The sequence below is a fragment of the Pseudoliparis swirei genome, chromosome 21 (assembly GCF_029220125.1).
Source record: "Pseudoliparis swirei isolate HS2019 ecotype Mariana Trench chromosome 21, NWPU_hadal_v1, whole genome shotgun sequence".
NCBI lineage: Eukaryota > Metazoa > Chordata > Actinopteri > Perciformes > Liparidae > Pseudoliparis > Pseudoliparis swirei.
This window is the reverse complement of record NC_079408.1, coordinates 7,365,758-7,390,718: the sequence shown is the minus strand read 5'-3', so window position 1 is coordinate 7,390,718 and position 24,961 is coordinate 7,365,758. Positions and strand designations below refer to the sequence as shown.

The following is a 24,961-nucleotide window of genomic DNA, read 5'->3' as shown; positions in this document are numbered from 1 at the left end:
GTAGAGCTTGAACGCATCAAAATGCAAGTCAACGCTCCGTGCCATTTAGACGAGACCGTCACTTTGATTACTCGCGCACGGGAATGAATAATTATATAGATATAAATAAATAATAATACAAGTGTCAGATTAAGTTACTCGTTTCAAATGTTGTCCGGTCGCTCCTCCACGGCCTATTTTGGAGCCGAGCTGCCGCACCGACGACATATTTTGCGTTTGGCTGTGAGGTCACCGTCTGCGCCGCGGTTGTAAAGCTATTATGCGGCACGTGTGTAAATGTGACCGCGAAATATCAGAATTATGAGAGTGATCCGCTGATCTGATCGGTGTGTCCATCAATTTTTATTTTGTTTTTGTTTCACTTTGTTAGAGTATTTAAATATATGATGTAGTTACACAGAAGCCCAATATTTATCCTATTACACAATTAAAATACGGTGACTTGCAAACATTGTCAACCAACGAACTGATGTCTTATTGGCAGCTATTATTAGACGCCGTCATGCAGATAGTTTTTTAAGTACCACATCACAACAATGTAATCACACCGTCATTGCAAATAATTTACTACAAATAAATTACCCCATCCCGTCTCGTCTGAAGACAACTTGTTTGCTACTGTGGGCTGAACAATACAGACCGCAGATCTTGACAGACAAATATAACCTTGAGGGAAAACTATATCAAACTTAATTAAATTCAAGAGTAACAAGCTGCAAACCCATTCATTAGGTTAAACTAGAGCTTATCACTTGCACACTATCAAGAGACCATTTCCCACAATGTAATAATACATTGTCATGTTTGATGTTTTACCCAAGATGGGAGCTCGTCTGAAGCTGTGCAAAAGTATTAAGAAGTGTTACTCGCATAACTCAAAAAGTATTAAACCGAATTGCATGAAATTTGGTGGAATGATTGGTTATTATCCGGGGACCATTTGATTAGATTTTGGGATCGATCGGGTCAAGGTCACAAAAAGGTCAAAATCTTCTTATGACCATAGCACGGTAAATTTTTAACCAATTGGCATGCAACTAATGCCAAAATGTTCATAATTCAATGCCCAATCTTGTGATATGCGAAGGTATGCGCTCTACCGAGTGCCCATTCTAGTTTTTAATGTCATCAAATCTTCACACACTGTAGGGTTCGGGCTTCCCATTCACACTGAAACGTGGTCCGAATTGTGAGGACAGCCAAACCCAGAGCTCTCTGTCCAAACAGGTAGAACTTGATAGAAAGGGTGGCAATACTGGGGAAACAAATAAACCCTCCTTGAGCTTTTGCTTTTCTGCTCCAATATGCGTTGGCAGCAGCTCTGCGGTTCCACGAATGGATTACTTAGCGTAGCTCTACGAATTGATTTAAGATTTAATGGTGAAATTTCATTATTTAGAATGATGTATTGGGAATGGCAAAACTGGGGCAGTGAAACACAAATGGCCTTTTGGAGGAGAAATACTGCTGTGACATTTCGTTTCCTTCCAATAAAAATGACAAAGAGAAATACTTGAATCTATTCAAACGATATGTCATTTTCAATTGTGAAACTCAATCCAAACTCTTGAAGAGGATATTTCCATTTCTAAAAACAAATGCTATATGTGGAACAAACGAGCATTGGATACATAACACACAAACAAAGCTGCTTCATTATACGGAAATTTGTAGGTGGGAGTACACACACACACACACACACACACACTCTAGGTCGTGATGGCTGTGTTGCCATGGAGATTTGTCGCTTGCTAAATTCTGCCCGCTATCTCGATGTTCGTTTGTATCGTCTTCATCCTTCTTTCATTTTCTCTCACTCCCTTCTTCCTCTTCACCATTATTTGCTTTTCTACCCCGGTTTTTGTTTCCATTTATATGTTCTTTTGCGACAAGAATAGTTTCTAGAAGACGAAGAAAACAAAGAGTTGTGGCATATCTGACGACGGTCAAAAAATCCAACTTACCACAGAAGATCACTACATTTCGTTAGCTATATAGTAGCTCTCGCTTATGAAACACCAATTAGGACTACGACCCCATGAACTACATTACTATTAACTGGAACTACTAGATAATTACAAGGAAACACCAACAGGGTGTACATTCGGGAAGGCTGAACAAGCACTCTAATGAGAGGAATATTAGAAGGAAAGACGTTTAAAAGCTGCTAAATGCCACCTGATTGAACTTGTAATGGAAAGGCAGTTAAACATGTGTATAGACTCATCCAGTGTTTTTTGCATACATCTATTTTCTGCAAAGGATGGAAAGTAAATAACAAATGCAGCACTTTTTACACTATAGTCACACACGCAGGATAAACAAAGGAACTTTGAACACATGTGCTGCCTCAGGTCAGCAGGGAACTAATGTGAAAATATCTTTGAAAATCTTAAAGCATAGGAGTCTAGAGTTTATTGTTTTCTGTGTCAAACCTTTTCCTGCACTAGTTAACATGTATATATTGTGGTATTAATAGGCCTGCTTGGTCTATTTCAACACTTCAGCTTCTTTATTTTATGTGGATTGTGTGACATTTTATATGCACCTAGGATGATGATTTCCAAAAGGCTCATTGAGGGTCACAGGACTCATTTATAGCGTCAGAAAAACATTACAGTCTGTGACTCATACCAGGACACATCTTTTGATGACAAAGCAGAATATTATTTTATCATGTCATCTCTGTAGAGGGATTTTCACAGCTAAAGATTTTCCAACTTTTAATGGTAGACCTAAAGCCTAAGACCCAGTTTATCCCCAACTATTGCACCACAGCTTGTCAACCAACAGTAACTATTATACACTTCTTTTCAGTCGTAGAGCTGATGTGTGCTTTCAGCTCGACTGGCTCAAGTCTCACTGCAAGACTGAAAAGGCAATGAATGTAATAATAGCGATCTGCACAATATTTCAAATCACAAGTTAAACTAGAATGGGCACTCGGTAGAGCGCATACCTTCGCATATCACAAGATTGGGCATTGAATTATGAACATTTTGGCATTAGTTGCATGCCAATTGGATAAAAAGTGACTGTGCTATGGTAAAAAGAAGATGTTGACCTTTTCTTGACCTTGACCTTTGACCTGATCGATCCCAAAATCGAATCAAATGGTCCCCGGATAATAACCAATCATCCCACCAAATTTCATCCGATTCGGTTTAATACTTTTTGACTTATGCGAATAACACGCACGCATACAAATACACGGCGATCAAAACATAACCTTCCGCATTTTCAATGCGAAGGTAATAAATGTTCTGTTTCCATGATCCTTTGTCGCCTCTTGTGTACCTCTGCATACATCTGATATAAAGTATCTCCGATATGTGCGTACGAGCTATACAAACTCCTCACTAACACATAAGGCTTAGTATATTTGAGAGAGGCCCCTTACTTTTAGCAAGGAGGTGTCACGCTGAGTCTCAGTTTGCCGTGAATGCAGTGTCGGGTGTGTGTGTGTGTGTGTGTGTGTGTTCTCTTGAACTGGATTACCCTAACCTCCTAGGTATGTGTATATTTGTGTGTGTGTGTGTCAAATCAATTCAGAGTTCTTGTTTGCTCTGTTGCCGTCACAGTTGCGCAGCACTTTCTTTGCATGCCCTCGTTGTGCTGCTCTGCAACAGTGCGTGAGCGAGTCTGAGCGGTGCATGTGAGCCACCGGAGCAAACGGGTCTGGGTCGCGTTCACAGGCCGGCCGATTTCAAAAGCCGAGGAACACATGTATAGATGGAGGTGGTGCAGGGTTTCCCCGCGTCGTTTCATTACAGGCTGAGGCCGTTTCACCTGAAACAAGGACCACCGCCTCAAACTATTCCCCGAAAAGAAAAAACGACCACTGACTTTAACTTGTAAAAAGTAAAACACAGAAATAAAAAAAGGTGCCATTTTATACCGTCAAAGCCGTATGTTGGCTGTGTGAGTGCGAGTATTGTTTAGGCAGTCACCTAACAACTAAGTGGCTTATCGCCTCGGCTAAACACGTTCATGTGGAACCCATGGCGCAGTGGTTTTCAGAGTACGGTTAAATCACAGGAGTGCCAGTTATTAGCAACGATAAAGTAGGCTCGATGTTTTATAAGATTAAAAATCCCAATTTGAGGAAAGATTTAATGAAGCAACTGGGCTCGAGAAGCAAGTGTGGAATATATTGTGGGTGTAGACTGTGAATAAAAGGTAGGGAATTAACAGCCTGATCACAAAGGCTCGCTTATTACGAGTTCCCACTATTTGATGTGAACCCCGACTAAACCGATGTCACCATTCTGACTGGATTTCTGAATCAGTGACTCAGCAGAGATCAGAAGGTTTCCTCCTCGGGCCGCAGCTTATCCTGTGAGTGGTGAACAGACACACATTAAAGCCACAGAATCAAGTGTTTCAACAGCTGGAGCCCCTACAAAGGATTTCAAACTAGTCAAAGACTGTTAAGCAGGTGAATAAAGTCACAACAAACACCTCTAACTTGGACTGCCTCCCTGGGAAACATGTTTTGGATACTAAGGAGCATTACTACCACTTGAAAGCAGCACAGAGTGAACAAACAATGAAGGTGTGAATGTTTTCCTCCAACACAAAAGCGCATCTTGGAAATCTACTTTGATTTTAGTGCAACGTATGATTGCTAAAACTGAATTTGTATCCGTAGTTTTATCTTTATTCTTGCAAAACATGTTCCCTCTATATCAGGGGTGTCAAACTCATTTTCACCGTGGGCCACATCAGCATCATGGCTGCCCTCAAAAGGTTGTCACTGAAAGGTATAAACTACCACCCAACATATTGTTAAATAAGTCTATATTTGTTTATTTGAATGTAGAAATATTGTACGTAAGAAATGTTCTCTATCTTTATTACATAAATCCATTTAATTTGAAACCTTCAAAATAAAAGCACAGGATATTTTTCTTACATTTCTGGAAGAAAAGGTGATTATAAGTCTTCAAGTTGTCAGGGGGCACATGAAATGATGTGGCGGGCATTGTGTTTGACACCTGTGCTCTATATAACAAAAAAGCAACAAATGCAACTTGTGTTGTGCTGTCGAATATTTGGAAATTAAAGTGTCTCTCTGGATTTTTCATTTAACCTTTACTAGAAATCAAAACACACATTTGATCACAGGAAGAAATCCAGGCGTTCTCGGCAGACTCGCACTAGATGACGAACAGAAAAGGCAAATTACATTGAAGCAGTGAGGAAGAAATCCACACGCCCTCAACCGACTGACGTCAAACCCTTCACTTCGCAGGTCTACAGTTAGCTGCCACACCTACCACTCGGCTGGACTGGAAAGGCCTGTTTTACCCCGAGACAATCCCAGAGACACACACACACACAACTGAACTTCACTCTGCATTGTTGGTTAAACACCTAGGTAGCACCGGCTTGTCCTATATTTAAGAGTCTTCCGGAAGTCCGGGTGTTAAGGAGGCAAAGGCATACAAAATGTATAAAATAACAACGTATTTTGGATCCAACTACCGTATTTTCCGCACTATAGGGCGCACTGGATTATAAGGCGCACTGTCAATGAATGGTCTATTTTCGATCTTTTTTCATATATAAAGCGCACCGGACTATAAGGCGCATTAAGCGGAAAAAAAACAGTCAGATAAGTCAGTCGATCAAACTTTATTAAACGCGTTCACAATAATTCTCAACATTATTCAAACGTTAATGAGCGTATTCACAATAACTACCAACCTTATTCAGTTGTATTTTGGGATCCTTTTACACACACTGTAATATTATGGTGAAGCACAGTATTGTAACGGACTGAGGGAAATGTTATGTCCGGATGTAAGTGAACGTCTCACGAGCTGGTAGCTGTGAGGCGTGTCTGTGATTGGACAGCGAGTGATGTTGTTGTGTGTGTGTTGTGTTCAGCTGGTTCGGGCGGAGCTATGACCCGGAGCAGACGTGAAGCTGGTTTTGAGGTTTCACGGCGGTTTGTTGTCGTTTGGCGTAGGCTACGCCAACAGTAGCTTGTTCTATGTACCTTGAATAAACACCCTATAAGCCATCTACGTCTCGTAGCGTCCCTGACCCAGGGTCGCTACAGTATGTATTACTCCGCGACGTTCCTGGCTACGGTAGCCGTAATGCTGCAAGCGGTGCGGCTTTGTAGTTTACCAAAGTCGTACTAAAACATTTTGACTTAGCGCCGTGAGCGCCTTGTACCACACAAAATCGCTTAGAGGTCAGTAAGCAAAACCAGAATTAATCCATATATACGGCGCTTCGGATTATAAGGCGCACTGTCGTTTTTTGAGAAAATTAAAGGCTTTTAAGTGCGCCCTATAGTGCAAAAAATACGGTAATAACTTAGTGCATGTGCCTGAGTCTGCAGACGAAAATAAGGGCCTACTAGAGTGTGTGATGATGGATCCACTGTGTGTGTGTGTGTGTTTGTGTGTTTGTGCATCAGGTTCTCCGTTGCTAGGGCCCTGGCTAGCTTTGTCTTTTTGTTCATCTGCCTAGCGACTGGTCTGGTAAGGAGAGAGGCATAATTTATGGTTTCCTGGGCGTAACGGCAACGTGTGTGTGTGTGTGTGTGTGTGTTGTTCGGTATAGATTACTTAAAAGATGATTCATTCATCAGGAATAAGGACAAGCGGGGGGGGAAAAGGCCAACACTGGATTATTACAACACATCTTCCCCAGTATACCTGTGTCAGTCCTCTCACCAGTTCAACGTTTCCCTCTCATCTGTATTACATTTCCAGCCCAACAGCTTTCACGCTGCCAGGGTGTCAGGTGAAATACATCCAACTGTGTACAGCTTCACTCATGTTTGCTTTGTCTTTTTTTGTTGCTGTGGCGCTTGATGGCATTTTAAACCTTCAACCGTCACCATTTCCTTTCCTGGCGCAGGTCACAAAAGTCAAATTGGAATAGACTGGAAGGGAGCGCCGAGGAACGACAAGATGTTTACAATGCGATATGGACTTTGGGAATAATTATATGGATAGCTTTCATGGCTAAGAATCTAATTTTTCAATCTAAAAATGGGGGAAATGCAACAAAATCTGCAAAAGATTCTCTCGTCCCAATACTTCTCATTTTCATGTAAAGTTCAACAGTTCAAAATACGGCGTTGCAACTACAAATTGGAAATGCTGCACGATTGTTAGAAATGTAGATTACGCACACGTCCTGGTGCGAAACGGTGAATGTAATAACGTGTATGTTTAAAAGATAACTGAGCAAGACGCCTTCAAGTTCCCACGTTTTACTTTTAAGTGTTCCAATGAAAATGCTTTTGCATCGACTCTTCCGGCTGCTTGCATGAAATGATGATCAGATGATTCCCATTCCCACTTTTCCTGTTTGATATAGTACCACACAAACGGGTCAATGTTCAGCGACAGGAAGTATTCGTAGGCAGAATCACATGACGGCAGTCATTAATTTTTTGTTTTTTAAAAGACTGCACGCTCAGCCATCCTGGAAAGGTAACTTGAAGATGGCTTTCTTACTGCTTTTTAAATTCTTGCAGGAACTTTTCCTCGCCTTCTAAAACTCAGTTTTAGTCAGGGTTCTTACACATTTTGACCAGTGGATTTCTAGAACTTTTCCAGGACTTTAAACCAAATTTCCATGACCAAACTGAAATCTCAGTTTATACATGAAAATGTGAGAACATTTAGTATTTAAACAATGTGAATTCCAAAGCATACCGTATACATTAAATGAAACAAATGACCAGCAAACTTTCAAGTTAAGGTGCGTTCACTTGCAACGCGGGAAAAAAAATTGCGCCGCCAGTATGAGAGCGTATGCCGGCTTATATTTTGAGCGTCTTTCTTTCTAAAACATTATAATTATTTCAAACTCGGCGTGAATGAACATGTGAATATAACACATTTCAATGACTTTTCCAAAACTATTGTGATTTAAGTTTTTTCCATGACTTTTCCAGGGCTGGAAATGACCATTTTAACATTCCATGACTTTTCCAGGTTTTCCATGCCCGTACAAACCCAGTTTAGTATAAACCAAGTAGGTAATGCCGGCTTTTAATGCTTTTATATGGGCCATCTTGTGACTTGTACTTTTTTTCCTTGTTCTTATGTTCTTTGTGGACTTAATAAACCAAGGATACGCCCAATGTAAAAATGACAACAAAGCCCTAAATGTACTTTAGTCAGTTTACCGTCTCTTGCACATGGCTTCTACAACGAGGAAACATCGCCTGGACAAATTAATGGTTCAAGACACTCGCACTTCCATGTGGGGAGGATCCAGCTTGCTCGGCTAGTGTGCAACTAGCAAAACAATGAAATGGAGGATGAAGTAACAACGACCGAGGCAGACCAGTATTTCTGGCTGCATTAGTCTTTTCAGAAGACATGGCTCAATGAATAGAGAGGGAACATTGTAAAACAGGAAAGCAGACAATAAACTGAGGAAGTGGACAAAAAGCACAACACTTTTTAAGACAAGTTGTGCAGGTTTCAGACCAAATTACTGTAATTTGAATTTGAATGGTTGATTTAATAGCCGTAGCTTTAGCTTTAGTTCTATCCTCGTATTGCATGCATAATCCTGGTATTCGAGGTTGAATGGTGTCACACTGATAATGAGTGTCATATCCACTTAAGTTCCTCAAACTAACAGCCAGTACCTAACCTTCTGCAGCAACATGTCAGATCAAAGCCGCTCAACACATCTGCCATTTCACACCGTCGGAAAGATGTCAGAAGTCACTTCACTGTGTTTGACAGCTCTCTTATGATATGCGGCCAGTGGCCGTTTATGACGACAGGATGGTCGTCGGACGAGGTCGGTATCTTTTACAACACCAAGTCCACCAGACTTTCAGAAACATTAACGGCTTAGTTTGCCGGTCGTGTGTGAAAAGTGCTCGCAGACGTTCCATCCGAGTCAAGCAACTCGCCATTTCATGAAAAATATTAAAAAATAAACCGCGTTTTCATTCCAGTCCTGCAGTCGTTTTGCAGATAAATGGTGAGGATATTTAGAGAACATTTGCTTGACCGAGCGACACGTTCAATATTTAGATCAGAATATACTGACGGGAAGAGTCACGTCAACACTCAACCCGGCTTCATGTCTGGTGCCATGTTGTCCTGTATCTTGAGACCCGACACCAAAGGCTTGCTATACATGGCCTTTAAAACAGACTGTTTGTGTGGGAGTATCCATCTGTGACCCTTAGCCTACAAACCCAGTTAAGGACTTGCCATGACCCCAAAACTTTTTTTTGGTACACTCCCAGAACCTCAAATCGGTGCTGTAAGAGCAGCAGGGATGCATTCGGAAACAACAAGAGCACCGTGCAAAACAACCCGGGAGGCTGTATTGGTACAGACGCTTCGCTAAAAGCTACACAAACAAGCCAGGAAGTTTGGTTTGGAGGTGAATTGCCAAGATACCGAACTTTTTTCTTCTTTTTTTTTTTCTCCCTCTTTTAACCCTCCTGTTACCTTTAGGGTCAATTTGACCCCATTCAATGTTTAATGTCGGTGTTCTTTGGGGTCAATTTGACCCCAGGCTGTTTTCCACTGTGTCAAACATAGAAGAAATATCAACTTTTTTATATATTTAAAGGGATATTTAGGTAGTCAACAAACAAACATAAAGTACCTCACACTTAAACTTGGGAAACAATATTAATTCTAATAATTTTCTGGAAGTTTTAATTGCTGGGGTCAAATTGACGCCGAGGGTAAAATATGTCAGTAAATGTAAAGGTAACAGGAGGGTTAAATGAGTGTAAAACTGTGAACACTTTTCACAGCAGTATAGCTCCATCCCTTGAATTCAACTAGGAAGTTTGTGAGTATTGAAGTTTAATATCCGCGTGTTTGTACAAGTGTGTGTTATATCAAAATATTCAAAAGACAGCAAACTTCATTTAAGACAGCAGCCTTAAAAATCCCACTGGTTATGAAGAGGACCGGTGTGTGTGTGTGTGTGGCCTTTACAGTCCAAGACTTCTACAACCAACTGTATTGTTTCTGACCTCTGCTCCAGGTAAGGGTGCAGCCATGTAGGAATATGTATGTCTTATTTGCCCAACCTACCAGTCTAGTTGTCGATCTACTTTCCCGCACACTAACGGAGGCAGTGATCCATTGAGAGAGACGAGTCAGCACACACGCCGACACTCAGTGAGATCATGGTGTCAACAGACCGCTTCTGTCACCATTATATTTGCACGAGATGCGAAGACAGACAAAACCTTTGAACCTTTGAGTCTCCAACACCTAGAGGCTTCCTATTGGCTGGTAGAAGCAGAGCTACAGCGTGGTTGGCTGTGCAGCTGCAGCATACACACCTGGGTTGGGCTTTCAGTGTCTCAGGTAGTAAACTGTTTGACAGAGGGTGCAGTTCTTGGGACAGATTAGGAAAAAAAGGAAGTACAAATCAATGACGCCTGCCTTATTTACGATGTCATATTCCTTTGAAGTCCACGGACGGCTTCAGTCACAAATGTTAAATAAATATATTAACCAAATGTTTTTTATGTTGGTAGAGTTGCTCTATTTATGTTGCTAAGCTCATCGAGGCTACTGACCAACTGCTAAAACAATGCATCGGGCCTAAGCCTCACCGCAGCTACATTATATCTACAGATACTCAAACACAGATATAGAAATAGGTTAGCTTCTCTCTCTCTCTCTCTCACACACACACACACACACACACACAGGCTACTCTGACAACATGAACACACACAAATGTTTCCATCGTCGCAAAAGAAATGTTCTTATCACACAACGCTTGTCAAAGGCTGTCAAAGTAAAGTAGGTCATTGTCTGTATCAGAAATAGTTTTCAATGTGATTTTAATTCACTTCAACAAGATGCTGTGTTTGAAGCAAGGGCTGTATTCCAGCCTTCTAACACTGATTTACACAGCACAGCCAACTGGTTTCTTTGCCTTTCAAACTTTTGAACACGCTCCCTGTGTGTGTGTGTGTATGTGTGTGAGAGTGTGTTTCTCATTACAACTAAATGGAAACATAAACATCCGTGGCAATTTTGAAATGTGTATTTATGAATAGCATAGTGTGTTTAGAAGTCCTTTAGTGCCATACAGGGAGTGAAATTAAATAAATAATTATTCCAATTTTAAGAATACCTCTTCATTTAATCTACAAATGGCACAGAAGTGCTCTCGACACCTTAATGTACAATTCCTTAATCAATCAATGAATGTCTTGTTTCTTACAAGATTGCATGAGCACCAACAACTTTAAAAGACTGTTTTATATTATTAAAAACAGCCATAAAGTCTTCTTCCTCAAAACAACAACAACAACCAGAGAGTACAGCTTTCTAATCAACATTGTACTGCAAAAATACAACTTATTCTTCCAAGAGCCCATAACTGCATGAGGACTTTCAGGGCATGCTTGCACAGCAGAAGGCGCAAATATATAATATAAATATATCAATAACCCAACAAACTGAACCTTCTCCTCTCTCAGAAGGAGCATTTTGTTTGACACTTTACATTGGATGGTCAAAGTTTCTAGTTGAGCTGATTCGTTGATGCTGAGCTTCTGTACTTGTGTTAACTATATGATATTCATGCGGAACTGTCAGACGGGATTGTCTGTATTACAACAGGTCAAAGTCAAGTGGGAGGACATGCCTTGACACACAGACTAAACAGAAAATTAACTGTATTATTCTATTCTGCAAAGAGTGGGAAATCCAGTGTGAGTGCGTCGGCAAGCCGGTGAATCACTGCTGTGTGGCAAAGACAACAGAGAAAAAAAAGCAAAGAAACAACGAGCGACTGTGAAAGCAGGGCCCCTTTCCACAGCGGATAAAGATCACATCATAAAGCAGATTTATGTGTAAACATCTACAATAACATTAATTTGGGAAATGATCTGAAGAGTCTCACCTGTCCAGTCGAATTTTCAATGACTTGCACCAGCGGGGCCCTTGTTGACATTTTTGATAGACTGGAAGTTGCCACAAAAAAAAGGAAACAGTGAATCAAAAACGACCCGTCAGTGTCTCCTGTGCATTTAAAATCTGTCTCGCTGGTGGTGGAGGAAAAATGTCCAACAGATGTCCAGCGCTAGCCAGCTAGCAGCACGACAGAGAGCCCGTGAATCAACAAGTTGAATCCAACATCGGCAGCTAGCCGAGTTAGCTCGCTAGGAACTAGCTAGCGGCGACCGCACGTCCCATGTTTGTCAACAAGTCGAAAACAGGAAAAGCAAAAGTGTGTTTTTCAGCTTCCGTCTCGGTGCGAAATCAGTTCTCCACTTCGCATATACCAGCGTCGATGGTGACCAGCGAGCTACCAGCCGACCGCTTTGACGTCTTGACCAGTTAGCTACCCGGGCTAGCTCGGAGAAAAGTTGGGGGCAACGGTTGTATTAAACTAGACCAGGTCCAGTGAGGCGTCTCGCACGCGACCTGACGGCTCGCGAGGAACTACCCGACGAAATATTCTTCGATGGTTTTCACAACACAAGGTCGACGCCTGGGTTGTCGTTTTATTTTATTTTATTTTTTGTTTGTGTGTGTGTGGCAGAGACGCGTCCTTTTCAGTTGTGAAATCAAGTCCGGGGTCCACAAACTTTCAGGCCAAAGTTATTCCCGACGAGGTCTTGACCTTCCCCAACTCGCACAAAACAATGCAAAATGTTCCCAGCGGAAGTATCCAGGGTTAGGGTATCCCAAAAAAACAAGCGGTCGCATGGCAGGTGAGAAACACGAATTAAAAGTGTCTCGCTCGTCCACGGGTCGGCGTTAGCTCCGCGGTGTCTCTCTCCCAGCGAAGCTAGCTCGTTAGCTCGTCTTCCTGCGGCGGCGGCGAGAGGCTCGGAGCAAAAAACCTCCAAACACAAAATCCACGGAAATCACCGGCGCTTCTTCCTTGTGTTGCGTGATTGGAATATGGTCGTCCAGTGCTGCACTGCAAGTGAGGCAACACACCAGTTCGCCCTGTCGGTGCGGCGGCTGCTATTATTCCCGGAAACCAGCCTTCTGAGGGGAGGAATCGTCAAGTTGTAAAATCTATTATCGGTCAAGTGGGGTGTTCTCGTTAGGAGGTGCGTGTCGCGGGCGACAGGGGGAGAGCGGCGAGGAGCTGCGCCCGATTGCAGTCTATGCGCACGATCCTGCCCTGATACCGGAACAAGCTCGCGGCAACATGGCTGCTTGCACCACGACTGAAAGAGGGATGGGGAGGGAGAGGGTTCGTCTCGCGCTCGGCTGCACTCGGCTTTTTCCGAGCCTTCACTGGTGAACGCGACAGGTTGGTAAATGGCAGGTCCAGGGGTTTTGTGTATGTGGCTTTAATGAAGATAAACTTCCAGACCGGACCATCCGAGGCTTCAGAGACACCAACAGCCCCACATTACCGTGTGGTCGGTAGCCGACCACTTGTGTTATGATCTGGGTCCATGTGGCCCTATCTTGAAGAGGGGCCCTGTGATCTCCTTCAACATGTGCCCCTCAACAAGTTAATGCATTAATGTTTATATATATATTTGAAAGATCTAAATAATAATCTTAAATATAATTATCTAATTGTTTTCTTTGTGTTTTGCATTGTGAAAGGTGCTGATGATTCCAGAGGTCCACATAAAATCCTGCATTCCTTCACAGAGGTTATAATCCCCAACAAGATGTATCTGAGGGATCTTTACGGTTTATACAGTTTTGATACTCAGCCTAAAATCTTCAGTCTTGTCCCAATGCGTTTTTTTCTTTTCAGTTATTCACTGCTAGTTATAGTCAAAGTGTTCCTGTCCAACTTTAAAGTATGAATATCATATTTTACTCAGGGGTCACATATTAGACCCGCACACGAGTGAGCCATGTTCACAAGCAGGTGACCTTTGAAGGGTAGTTTAGGCAAATCACTCCTTCTGATCTGGAGAGACTCACCACAATGCCAAACATAAACCATCCGCACAATGCAAGGATGTTGGGGAGAAACTGGAACATAAATCAGGAAATTAAGGGTTATGAGAGGCTCATTAGTATATGATATGGGAGAGCATCCAACTGGCAGGATTTCCCGATAAATCAAGGGGGAAAATCCCATCCCTGATGATGGAAGGAGTGTGTAAGGAGACATAAACTGTTGAGGAGACAAAACACCTCGGTGCATGGCAGTGTTTTCATATGGCCTTGTTACCGTACCTGAGGGACTCACGGAGCCTTTGTTGTAACTTATCAATCAGTAAACAGACAAAGCCGTCCGACTGGCTCGGCAGAAAATGTCCTCTTTATCATTTTCAGTGTGATGGCACTTGTCCATTTTAACGATGGATCACTGGAGAGCCGACGTATCTGGTGACCGGTGCTTTGTGACGAATACGGAATAAAAAATTGGGCACAAAATGATATGCCACATGAATTCAAAACTCAATTTTTTTATATTTGTACATATTTTATAAGAATATTGTTTGTTGCTGGGGTAGATGTGTTTTAGTGTCGCCATCTGGAGGATGCCAGACTAAATTACAGAGTGTAATATCTATATTTATCCATTCATCTATCCATTTATCAATACATCTATATATCTATCCATCCATTTATCCATCGATCTGAATTATGTTTACCCCACAGTCTATCCTGAAACTATTTCCTGCTGGGTGTGCCATAAATATTTGGATGAAAATGCATTTTTTTGGCTGCCATACTTTGGAGAAGAAATAACACTGAGTAGGAGGTTGAACCATCAACTGTTAATTGAAGCTGCTTTGAGGTTATTTTAAAGTCCTTTTGGATGAACATAAGAAAACATTGCCTTTTTTATTTGGTATCTCCATTCTCCTACTTCAGGGTGCCAACTGTATGTGGCCAGATTGAGGCTGTCATGAGTTATTTTGAATATGCAGCCAATCATTTTCTGTGTGGAAGCTGGCATGCGATACACATAACCAGACGGTTGACTGCCAGCCCGTCTCTCCAGCCTGTATGAATTTTCATTTAATCTCAACAATAATCTAACTCACTCTGTGACAGTATGCAGATCTCCATTACCGCGACATCCGACCAAAAGAGCATCGTAGTTCTGTCACGTATGATCTCGATGCTTTGGAGCTGGAGCTGGAGCCACCCAGCTGGGGGTGAGTTTACCCAATGAACTCACCTCCAGTAAGAAAGTTATTGAACGAATTATGGGACATTTTAACATTCTATATGTAGAAATGGGAACTGAATATTTTATCCTGATTTACAACAAAACCAATATATGTGGTGACATATTAGGTCACACTTTGTTGTGTGTATGAAGATAATCACTTAACCCTCCTGTTACCTTAACATTTACTAACATATTTTACCCTCGGGGTCAATTTGACCCCAGCAAAACATCCAGAAAATTATTAGAATTAATATTGTTTCCCAAGTTTAAGTGTTAGGTACTTTATGTTTGTTTGTTGACTACCTAAATATCCCTTTACATATATAAAAAAGTTGATATTTCTTATACGTTTGACACAGTGAAAAACAGCCTGGGGTCAAATTGACCCCAAAGAACACCGACGTTAAACATTGAATGGGGTCAAATTGACCCTAAAGGTAACAGGAGAGTTAATAGGAAGCTTTGTGACTTTATTACATCAAAGGATCCATCAGTTATCAACTTTCTTACTTTTATTAGACATCAATAACAGTAACTTGAGATCAGATGTTCACTCTTTTGGAGCTGGACCTATTGTAATGTAGGTTATTTATGTTATTATATTATATCACGATGTATTTGTGACACATTGTCCAAAAAATCTATTGAATAATTGTCAATGGATAAAATAAACAGAAATAAGAGTGTCTGTTCATTTGTCTGATCCTGTACATGAAATACCTGAACAACTATAGTACTTCCTCACGTTAATAAATCATACGAAGGCCCAGCAGCCGTCCATTATTCAGCCTAATTAGACGTCTGACACGTGAAAAATCTACAATATAGTTCTGACAGGAAACTTAACTGCGACCGCGTTTGAGAAGATGTACCGAACATGATTATAGTGGAGGGACTCGAGAGAGGGAGACATGAATACAACATTTAAAATGATTGGGGGTATAATCTATAAGGGTGATATTTCTTTTGGCTAATTCATGGCCTGACAGACTGAAAGTGTGAATAAAAACCCTTCCATAACCTGGTAATTGAGTCAGTGCTGACTCACACGTTGGCAGAATTAGTGAAGATAAAAGCCCACGAAGAGGCCGACTGCAGACCGAGCTACAGTCTCAGTCCGTGCATCACAATGTACTTAAGTAATAATATAACTGAATTCTCTCATTTATAATTAACCACATTCTCTCTAACTGATTCTGACCAAAGTGATGAAGACTTTTTGTAGTACATTCAGTGCATTGCATATTTTATGATTTACAGTAAAAGGATTTGCATCAACAAGTCTTGAAGGGAAATGAGGAAACGGATTCATTTTCAATTGGAGCGTTTTCTATTGAGGAAGCCAGGCTTTCCTCTGCATCACCAGAGGAAACGCCACGGAGTAGCTGGACTTTGCCGGTCTGCTTTCCTGTTGGTACCAGACAAGTTGTTGAAACATTTGACCACTGCAAAGCAGCTCGTGCACATCTGTCTTCTGTGACTTCATCATTTGGGGTCTCCTACATCCGCTCCGAGGCCAGTCGCACAGACAGTATTAGTGTATTCTACTTATTCACAACATATTTACCCGTTCTCGTGCTTCTGCTGCTGCTGATCCTTAAGTCGGATCAATAAAGTCGATCGGATCCAAACTACCCCACCGTGGTCGTTTTGTGAAGATTATTCTGATATTTCTGTTCAAGGGGATGAACAACCATTTCATGAGCTGATGGTTTGCACATGAAATAAGTCATCATTATCTGACTCGTACGAACCTCCCGTCGCTAAACTTTATGAATATATTATAGTTTAAAAAACAGCCACATGTATGACATTATGATCAGCTTTTCAGCAGAAAGGGAGATAATCCCCCTCGGGCTCCACTAATCTTTTATTAAAATGTCTCCATTTAGCTCCGGCTCCTTGAAGATAGCAATCAGCGTTACTCTGCTAATCGGACATTAGCTCCTGTAGTGTTGGGTAACCGGGCCAACGGGGACCTTATTAATGGCCTTTTCCTGTTAAAGGGGGAAAACCTCATTTAAGTGACATCAGTTTGACACTACTTGGTATAAATTATGCCTCACCGTCTTATGTCAGACTAAAAAGGCAGGTTCATTATTCTGCAAATGGAAAAGCTGGTCAAAGTCGGCTTTAACTGTGAAGTAAATGAACGGAAAGACAAAATGTTCACTTAAAAAGGAAAATCTTTACTTAAAATACAGTCAGGAAAATCAAATGTTTATTCAGTAAAGACAGAAATCAAGTGCAAATGACCCACATAGGAAGATGAATTGGGATTTAGTAAATTATGACAATACCTTGATTTTGAGCATTCAGTTAACTTGCAGCTACACAAAGACGACATGTTCCCAATATCAGCGCTTCTGAAAGCCCCACGTATTCATTCTTTAAAAAAAAGACAGTTCAATGCAATAGAAAAAAATATATACATTTGAACTGAGGAAGAAGTGGAAACGTTTTAAACTATGTACATTAACAAATCAGTAGTATCCTTGATGACTTAAACAATCTGAATGCTTGACGTTTTAAACCAAGATCATTGTTGTTATTTATATGGAACCACAGGGAGAACCAGGGGTCACCTTCTCTTTGCTCAAAAAGTACCTCCAATATTCCTGTTACGCACTACATGGAGATGTAGTGACGTTTTCAGATCTGCATAGAAGAAATGCCCAAACATCGCAGAAATAAAAGAGGGCTCACACACCCAAAGGAAACAAAGACGCACTGTAGGATTATAAATAATAAAAGCATCTGTGGGGGCGTTAAAATAGCTTCACATCCAGAGGATTCACCTCTGACTCACTCCCTTGAAATAGCGCCGAGCAGATCCTCCACGGCGACAGTCGTCAGGTCGGAGTAGAAGTTGCCCTCGTTGTCTCCGCCTCCGAACACCAGCAGGGTGCTTCTGACGTCCACGGCCGCGCCTTCCCCCGAGAAGCGCTGGGGGTTGGCTGTGTCCATGGTGATGATGGCGTGCCCCGCCCTGGGGACACACAGCTGAGGGCGCGTCAGCTGAGGGAGCGCCACCTCCGTCCAGCTGTTGGTGTCTGACCCAATGAAACAAAGGGATTATTTCGATCATGGAAATCCATAATGTCATTGCATTAATTAATTAGACTATAACTTAAAAATGTCCAATAAATCACAATTTATGAAGAAAAACAGAAACATTTACTGATTTTCTCTCATTTCTTGCCCCATCACTGTAACTTTTTGGGCTTTTTGAACAAAACAAGACACCAATGTGAAACTCAGGGAAATGCATTGAGGTTTTGAAGTATCTGCACTCTAAAATAAATCATGCCATTTGAAAGATTACAGGATTAACTGAGAAATATTAGACGAAAAATAAGGAGCCTTCCTGCAAGAGAATCTTTGATTGGAAAACTACTTGGACGCACTCTGATACTTCTTTTCCATGTGAACGTTGTGTGTGTGTGTGTGTGTGTGTGTGTGTGTGTGTGAGCGTCTCTCACCTATATCAAAGATGAAGGCGTCACTCAGAGCGTTGTTTCCGTTGTAACCTCCGTGGATCAGGAACTTTGTGTCCGAGAGCACAGCACTGCCGTGCCAGCTGGAACACACACAAAATAAAAAGACGCTTATGAAATCGTGTGATACTCGTGAAGATATAATTGTATTTATTTCAGTACTGAGGTACAGAGTCCAGTTCTAGTGTGTGTTTCGGCGTGTACCTTCGGGGAGAGGGGGCTTTCCCAGTTGTTTTCACGGCAGAAAACTCCATCAGACCTAACAAGCGAAAACACTTTTTCCATTTGAACTATTCAAGCACATTCTTTACACCTCTATGCAGATATGCCCAGATATATGAAACCAAGAGCTTCCCGTAAAACCGTCGGGTGCGTGGCTTACCGAGGTCCAACATGTACATGTCGTTGTAGCAGACAGGAGTGTCCCACCCGCCGAAAACATAGATCCTCCTCTCCTGCATCACACATGCCGAGTGGCTGAAACAAAAAGGGGAGGATGAGAGAGGGAGAACAATTTAGTGAGCCCATTTAGTTTGGGCGAGCGGCAGCCGGACGCACTGAGAGGACGTATGGATCAAACCATCTCACCCTGAGCGGGGGGTCGGCGTGTCGCCGGTTACAATGGGCTGGTACCAGATGGAGAGGTCGGGGTCGAAGATGTACAGCGAGTCACTGCAGCCGTCGGGATCGGGGTTTGGCCGAGGGAACACTCCCCCCAGCACAAACAGCTCCCCCCGAAACATACTGCAGCTGTGGTAGGCCAGAGGAGGAACCTTTCCTTGAGCCTGGAGGAGGTGAGAGGGACGGAGAGAGAGAGTGAGGAGGAGGACGTGAAGGAGGAGGACAAGCAGCAAAAACACACACAGACCTCCACCATGGTCCACTTCCAGCTCTGTGTGTCAAGGATGTGAACGTCGTTGAACCACTTCCTGTTCTTCGAGCCTCCGAATACAAAGATCCGCCTGGAGTCCGGGTCGTACACGGCTGTGTGGCCGATCCTGGCCTCGGGCGTTGGGCCCTCGGCCAGGGTCTCCGCCGCGAACCAGGACATGTCCTCTGTTGGACAGAGACGAGAACACTCACTCTCAGATCCAAAATTAAATCAAAATAAAATGCACCTCGAAGGAAACTATCACTGGAGCCGGCTCCGACTGTTGTTCAGTGACAGACCTGTGCAGAGCTTCCACATGGGATCTTTGCAGAACTGCATCCGAGATCCCTGCCCTCCAATCAGAATAGCCGTCTGAGCGTCGATGGGGCACAGAGTCGGACCCCAGCGGCCCGACGGGCTGACCAATGGGGCTGCAGGACCAACAGAGGTTTGTTATTTCAGAAGTTAAAACCAAAAAATCTCAGGATGGATGTTTGAACGGAGGCTAACAGTTTCCCTCCGTTTCCAGTCTTTGTGCTAAGCTAAGCGTCCCCTGACCCCAGTTTCTTATACGACAGGGATAAGAGCTTGGTGTTGAGCCTAGCCAAGTTTATGCGGACAGAAAACATTATTCTTTGAACTCAGTTGTTTGATGTGTATCAAACCTACCAGCTACGGGCCTGAGAGGTGATTACATACGACAAAAAGTCCACATGAAACACAACCAACGCTGTGTGATGTGCGTGCTCAGTTACCGGTGTGTGTGGGAGTCTTGGCCGGCTTACTCTTCGTCCTGGCTGCACTCTGAGGAGGCGTTTTCCCCACAATCCCCTGCGCCTCTCCTGCTCCATTAGCTGTGGAGCGAAGAAAGCAAAAGAGATTTGACAGAAGAAAAAGAAAAAAAGTATACAAACTGCTTCACTCCTCCACGCCGCACTAATTAGCATTAGCAACACCCACCTGGCTCAGTCACTCACACATGCGTAAATAATGTCTTCTTGAGAGGCTCGACCATCTGAAGCGAATACACACACTCGGGCCTGAAGGCAACTTTTTGGTTGCATTCCATCCGTAAACGTCTTATCTCAGAAGTAAAAATGTGTTTGGACTGATTTGAATCACAGTTACTTATGATAAACAACATCCTCATATTATAATTCTCCTTTAACAGCATGCTGTCTCTCTCACCTGTTCCCTTCATCTTTGTTGCACCTGCTCCGGCGCTGAACAGCTTCTGGCCCCCTTTGGTTTGACCTCTGCCCTTTCGCACAGGCGTGGTCTTCCCCGCGGCGCCATTTGGACAAACGTTCTCTTCTTCCTCGCCAGTCGTCATTTTCTTCCCGTCACCGCCTTCCTCCGACGCTCGCCCTCGCTTCCTCTTACCGTTAAGCTCCCGGGGTGCGAGGGGAGCCGTGTGGTCCTGGGTCAACAGACAGTGTCATTCGTCGTTGAGCAAACACAGACTGTTTGAAATATGATTCCATATGATTTTGCTTGCAACGAGAAACACAATACAACTGTATAAAATAATAATAATAAAAGTTGAGTCCATACTGGTTTTCTGAGAGGCGCTGTGTTGCATGTGAACACTACCAAAATAAGCATTAAAACAAGTCGGACTGACAAGTGTATAAACACATTACGGTCTCAAATTACAGCTCTTGATGTGGGGCCTATGGATACATAGATATATATTTATATATGCTTACTGTACATAAAGTAAATAATTTACATAGATTACCTTTGGTGTGTATTCCTTCACAGACATTAGCTCTGGCTCGGACCAATCTGCTTTTACCTAAAGGGGGAATACATGTATCCATATGTATATATCGTCCATAACAAAATGACTGTGCTGAATCCCATGGGGTTTGTTCAATATTTACCAGGTTTCCTCCTTCCAGAGTAACACCCAGTGTGACTCCGTCTGTCCAGGTCTCTTCTTCCCACTGCTCCCATGACAGGCACCTGCAGGGCATGAGGTGTCCTGGTTACTCAGTGAATCAGATCATTTAGGGAGACCCAGACATCTCACAACACAGTCAACTTTAAATATTGTATGAGCTATTTCTAATCTTATCATAGGGACATGGTCAGTCAACCCCTACTTGTTATATGGAGTCAGTTTTCCGATCGTGATGGGGAAACGGTCCGCATCGTTGAGCTCTGCGTTGACGCAGATCCGCTCTCCCCACGGCCCGCTGCTAAACAGCACCACCTGGCGGACACTCGGGGGAACTGCAACACACACCCTGCACGAACCTTCAACACTGACAAGGGGGAAAAACACAGAAATAAGTTAACATTGGTCTCGTGCTATTTATAAAAACAAATAGAAGTGTTAACGAATGTGTTGACATTTGTTTCACCATAACAGAGAAGCTAACCAAAGTATCCTCTATAAACACAGTATTTGAAGAGGCGCCAATGGAAAGTTAACGACACGGACAACAAAAAACGGATTAAGCTAACAATTACGCTCGAGCTGCGTTTCAGTTACGTCAAAGTTCACAGACGGTGAGAACCGCACTATCTCGTTTATCGTTACCTCAGCAGCCTTTGAGGCGGACCGTTTACTCCAAAGACCGCATATATTCCGAAATCTCCCATCTTCGCGTGTCGTCCACGGTAAAACCCCGTTTATTGTCCCAATTCTTTCTGATTAGCTAATTTATTTTTACCCAATTGAATGCCAAAACTACGATATCGTTTATGGCTCCGTTCGACATTTCCCGCCACAGATTCGTGTTGTATATCTAAACTCCGCGCGACTTCTTGGTAAAAAAAAAAAGGATGAGCGCGTGTTTTGATGTTGAGAGTATCTGCACGGGTGGAGTTTGCACGGTTGAGTATGTAGCAGAACGAGAGCTCCGCCTATGCTGCGCGTGCTGCACTTCAGGCTGCGTTTCACAAACCGCCAGCCAATCAGAGGCCTGTATTCAGCACCGCTGCGTGACGTAGCCAAAGGTGCGTTCAGGAGTCCTTGTCGTCCCTTTTAAATCTCGGACTCTGTATTCTTGCCATGTACTGAAACGACACGTCTTTTTCCCCCAATTTTTTTCTAAACAATATTATTTTCAATATTGTCCTCTTTTTGTTTTATGGAAAGCACATTTAATTGTGTCAGTAATTAGTCAGTAATAATCTCTCAACCTTTTTGTCAGTTGGTCCTGTAGTTTATTTTACACCATAAATACATGTAGATAGCTACATTCCAAATGGCAGATCAGTGTTCTTGAGAAAAAAGAGATACAGTTTTAATGCAATGCCCACTGTTTGAAGAGGGGGGTAAAGAGTGAAATAGTACTGATTCCCATGTGAAGAGTATAAGCTCACAGCATACAAGAGGAAACACTGTCAAGTTTGATGAATGTTCATGCAAATCTTTCATGTGTGGTGTTTCTGAAGATCGAACCTTTTTCAAATCATCCCCTCAACGCAGAGTAAACAGTTGGAACAAACCCAGCTGCCACGCACACTGAATTTTTCTTTATAGCTACATCATTGCCATCACTGGCCCATTTCCTTTTTCCCTCTGCAGTATGAACAGAGTCAGTGTGCACTCTTCTTTCCTACCCACAGCGTACTACTGGTCTGACTGTGGCCCTTATAGCAACAATGGCACTGGCACATTCAGAGGACCTGCGGCCGGCTTCATTATCCTCCTAATCACCTGCGGCTTTGAAATGCTCATCGGCGCCCCGTCAAACCTCTCATCTGTCACATTCTCAGGCAAAGGTAAATATCTTCTTTTACATCTTGGTTTATTGAAGCATGTAGAGCCGTAATGCATCTTTAATTAAATTAAACTAAAAAATAAACATTTTAATAAGGCATTCAGGTAGAGTCGTATCCAACTTGTTGAATCAGTTCTCGCAAAACTTTCTTCTCCTGTTTTTATTTTATTTATTTTTTACTTTTAAGGTCAAAGGTTGCCGGCATCCTTCCCGCAGACTTCTTCCCCCTCCACCCGGCCCTCACCCAGATGATCTTCTACCTGTACGTGCCTCCATTTTTTGCCAATTACTTTCTGTGGCAGAGCTACAGGGTGCAGAGCATGTTGTCCATCCTGAACTCGATGACGATCGTTATGAAGCCGCTGCTTCTCTGTCTGATGTGTGTGGAGAGGTACCTGGCTGTGGTGCGACCCCTCAACTATCAACGGTAAAACCACACTCGAGGTTGACGTCCACGTTGCACATCCAACCTTTTACTTTTTAAGAGCCATGAACACATGGGATCATATTCCTGAAGACTGCCGGCTTCTATTTCATAACAGCCCACAATTTAGAACATCATTACCTTCAATGTTCTTCTCATCAGACCTGGAAATAATTGTTCCTTTTCCCACAGCCTTTGAATGTAGTTTTAATGTCCTCATGCGTTCCTCTTTTTATATGACTCTTTCCCTTTCCTCCAGGTTCAAGGCGCCTCAGTATCGATGGGGATCTGTAGGTGTCTCATGGTGCATTTACATCGCCGTGACTTCCTGGACTATTACTGGGGGCTCTCACTGGCCATGGTGTGCCTCGCCGTTCTAGTTATAAACACCTTCTGCAGCCTGTCTATTCTCAAAACATTAAAAAAGCCTCCGCCGGGGGACACAGGGGTAATGAAAAAGAAGAAGAAGGAAGGGGAGGTGGAGAGAAACACTGGCAAACAGGGGAGTCGAGGAGTAAAGGTGGAGGATGGGGGGGAAAAACAGAGCAGAATGAATGAAGGAGGGAGCGAGGAAGAGGGGAAGAAAGTTGGAAAGAGCAAGCCAAAGGGAAGAGGAGTGATGAATTCAATGAAGAAGAAGGCCTTCATAACCATTGTTATCATTCAGGCTGTCCTTACACTCAGCTACCTCCCCATGATCATCACCGCGCCTGTTACGTCCCGTGACTGAGACGGCCCTCTTTCAGGAAGAGGGTGGACCTATCTCTCTCAGTTCTGGTATGCCTGGAGTACCACCACCTGAGAGGGATCACCTAATCAGCGGGCGGGGCTTATATACACCCTGACCAAGTCGCTCTCTCTCTCCACCTCTGAGCTGTGACCATTCCGTGGTATGGTGCAGAAGTGTTGGCCCCCATTTGTATTTTCGGGTCAAGCTTGTAGGGGTTCTCTGCCATTTTTGTTGTGTCAGTTTTCTCCTGTTTTGTGGTCAGACAGGGAGCTTAGTATTGTTTTTCCTTTATTCTATGGTAGGTCAGTGGTATCTTTTGATTTCTAGTTAGCATCGTGGTTTTGTTTATTGTGTTGGCCTTGGACACCCTGACGCCTATTTTTCCTTTTGCTTTGCTTCTGTGTTATTCTGCCCTTCGTTAAACCTTAACTGTCTTAAATAAATCTTCCTTATTTTGTTCAAGTATTTAACTTTATTATTTGCCTCCTTTGTTTCCCCCTTAGCTGTATCCCTTTTTTGTATGTTGCGGCCTGTGCATCCCTAGTTAACCGAGAGGCCGTAACAGCGCCCGTGAGGTTTCCAGCTCGTACCCTGTCAGTACGT

At 42.9% G+C, this 24,961-nt stretch overlaps 2 protein-coding genes and 1 long non-coding RNA gene across 4 annotated transcripts in view; 1 reads left to right on the top strand and 2 right to left on the bottom strand.

Moving 5' to 3' along the window:
- mark2b (MAP/microtubule affinity-regulating kinase 2b) overlaps positions 1 to 13,173 on the bottom strand; it is a 46,663-nt gene extending 33,490 nt beyond the window's left edge. The window contains exon 1 of the mRNA XM_056442325.1: positions 11,890 to 13,173. Within this exon, the coding sequence (XP_056298300.1) occupies positions 11,890 to 11,940 (51 nt within the window). The 5' untranslated portion in view covers positions 11,941 to 13,173. The remainder of the gene's footprint in view (positions 1 to 11,889) is intronic.
- A 4,094-nt stretch (positions 13,174 to 17,267) lies between these two features.
- krcp (kelch repeat-containing protein) lies at positions 17,268 to 22,441 on the bottom strand. Its single transcript, XM_056442326.1, has 13 exons — positions 22,016 to 22,441; positions 21,576 to 21,737; positions 21,354 to 21,435; positions 21,209 to 21,265; positions 20,656 to 20,887; positions 20,223 to 20,321; positions 19,767 to 19,898; positions 19,465 to 19,652; positions 19,185 to 19,381; positions 18,979 to 19,073; positions 18,801 to 18,855; positions 18,582 to 18,679; positions 17,268 to 18,152 (listed from the first exon to the last, which is right to left on the bottom strand). The coding sequence occupies exons 1-13, from the start codon at positions 22,075 to 22,077 to the stop codon at positions 17,905 to 17,907; spliced, it is 1,707 nt and encodes a 568-aa protein (XP_056298301.1). The 5' UTR covers positions 22,078 to 22,441; the 3' UTR covers positions 17,268 to 17,904.
- Positions 22,442 to 23,020: 579 nt separating this feature from the next.
- Positions 23,021 to 24,166, top strand: LOC130211548 (uncharacterized). Of its 2 annotated transcripts, none has more exons than XR_008835097.1 (3): positions 23,021 to 23,205; positions 23,392 to 23,466; positions 23,888 to 24,166. It is a non-coding gene; the product is annotated as an uncharacterized LOC130211548 (long non-coding RNA). The 2 variants fall into 2 exon arrangements; XR_008835096.1 differs by having other exon boundaries at positions 23,392 to 23,631.
- The last annotated feature ends 795 nt before the right edge of the window (positions 24,167 to 24,961 follow it).

What these genes read in the sequence shown, in the direction of transcription:
- krcp (XM_056442326.1), bottom strand. Translation starts at nt 22,077, where the DNA reads ATGGGAGATTTCGGAATATATGCGGTCTTTGGAGTAAACGGTCCGCCT. An exon ending in TGAAGGAATACACACCAAAG is followed by an intron (nt 20,888 to 21,208) that starts GTAATCTATGTA and finishes CTGTTGACCCAG; the next exon opens with GACCACACGGCTCCCCTCGC. An exon ending in AACAAAGATGAAGGGAACAG is followed by an intron (nt 20,322 to 20,655) that starts GTGAGAGAGACA and finishes TTCGCTCCACAG; the next exon opens with CTAATGGAGCAGGAGAGGCG.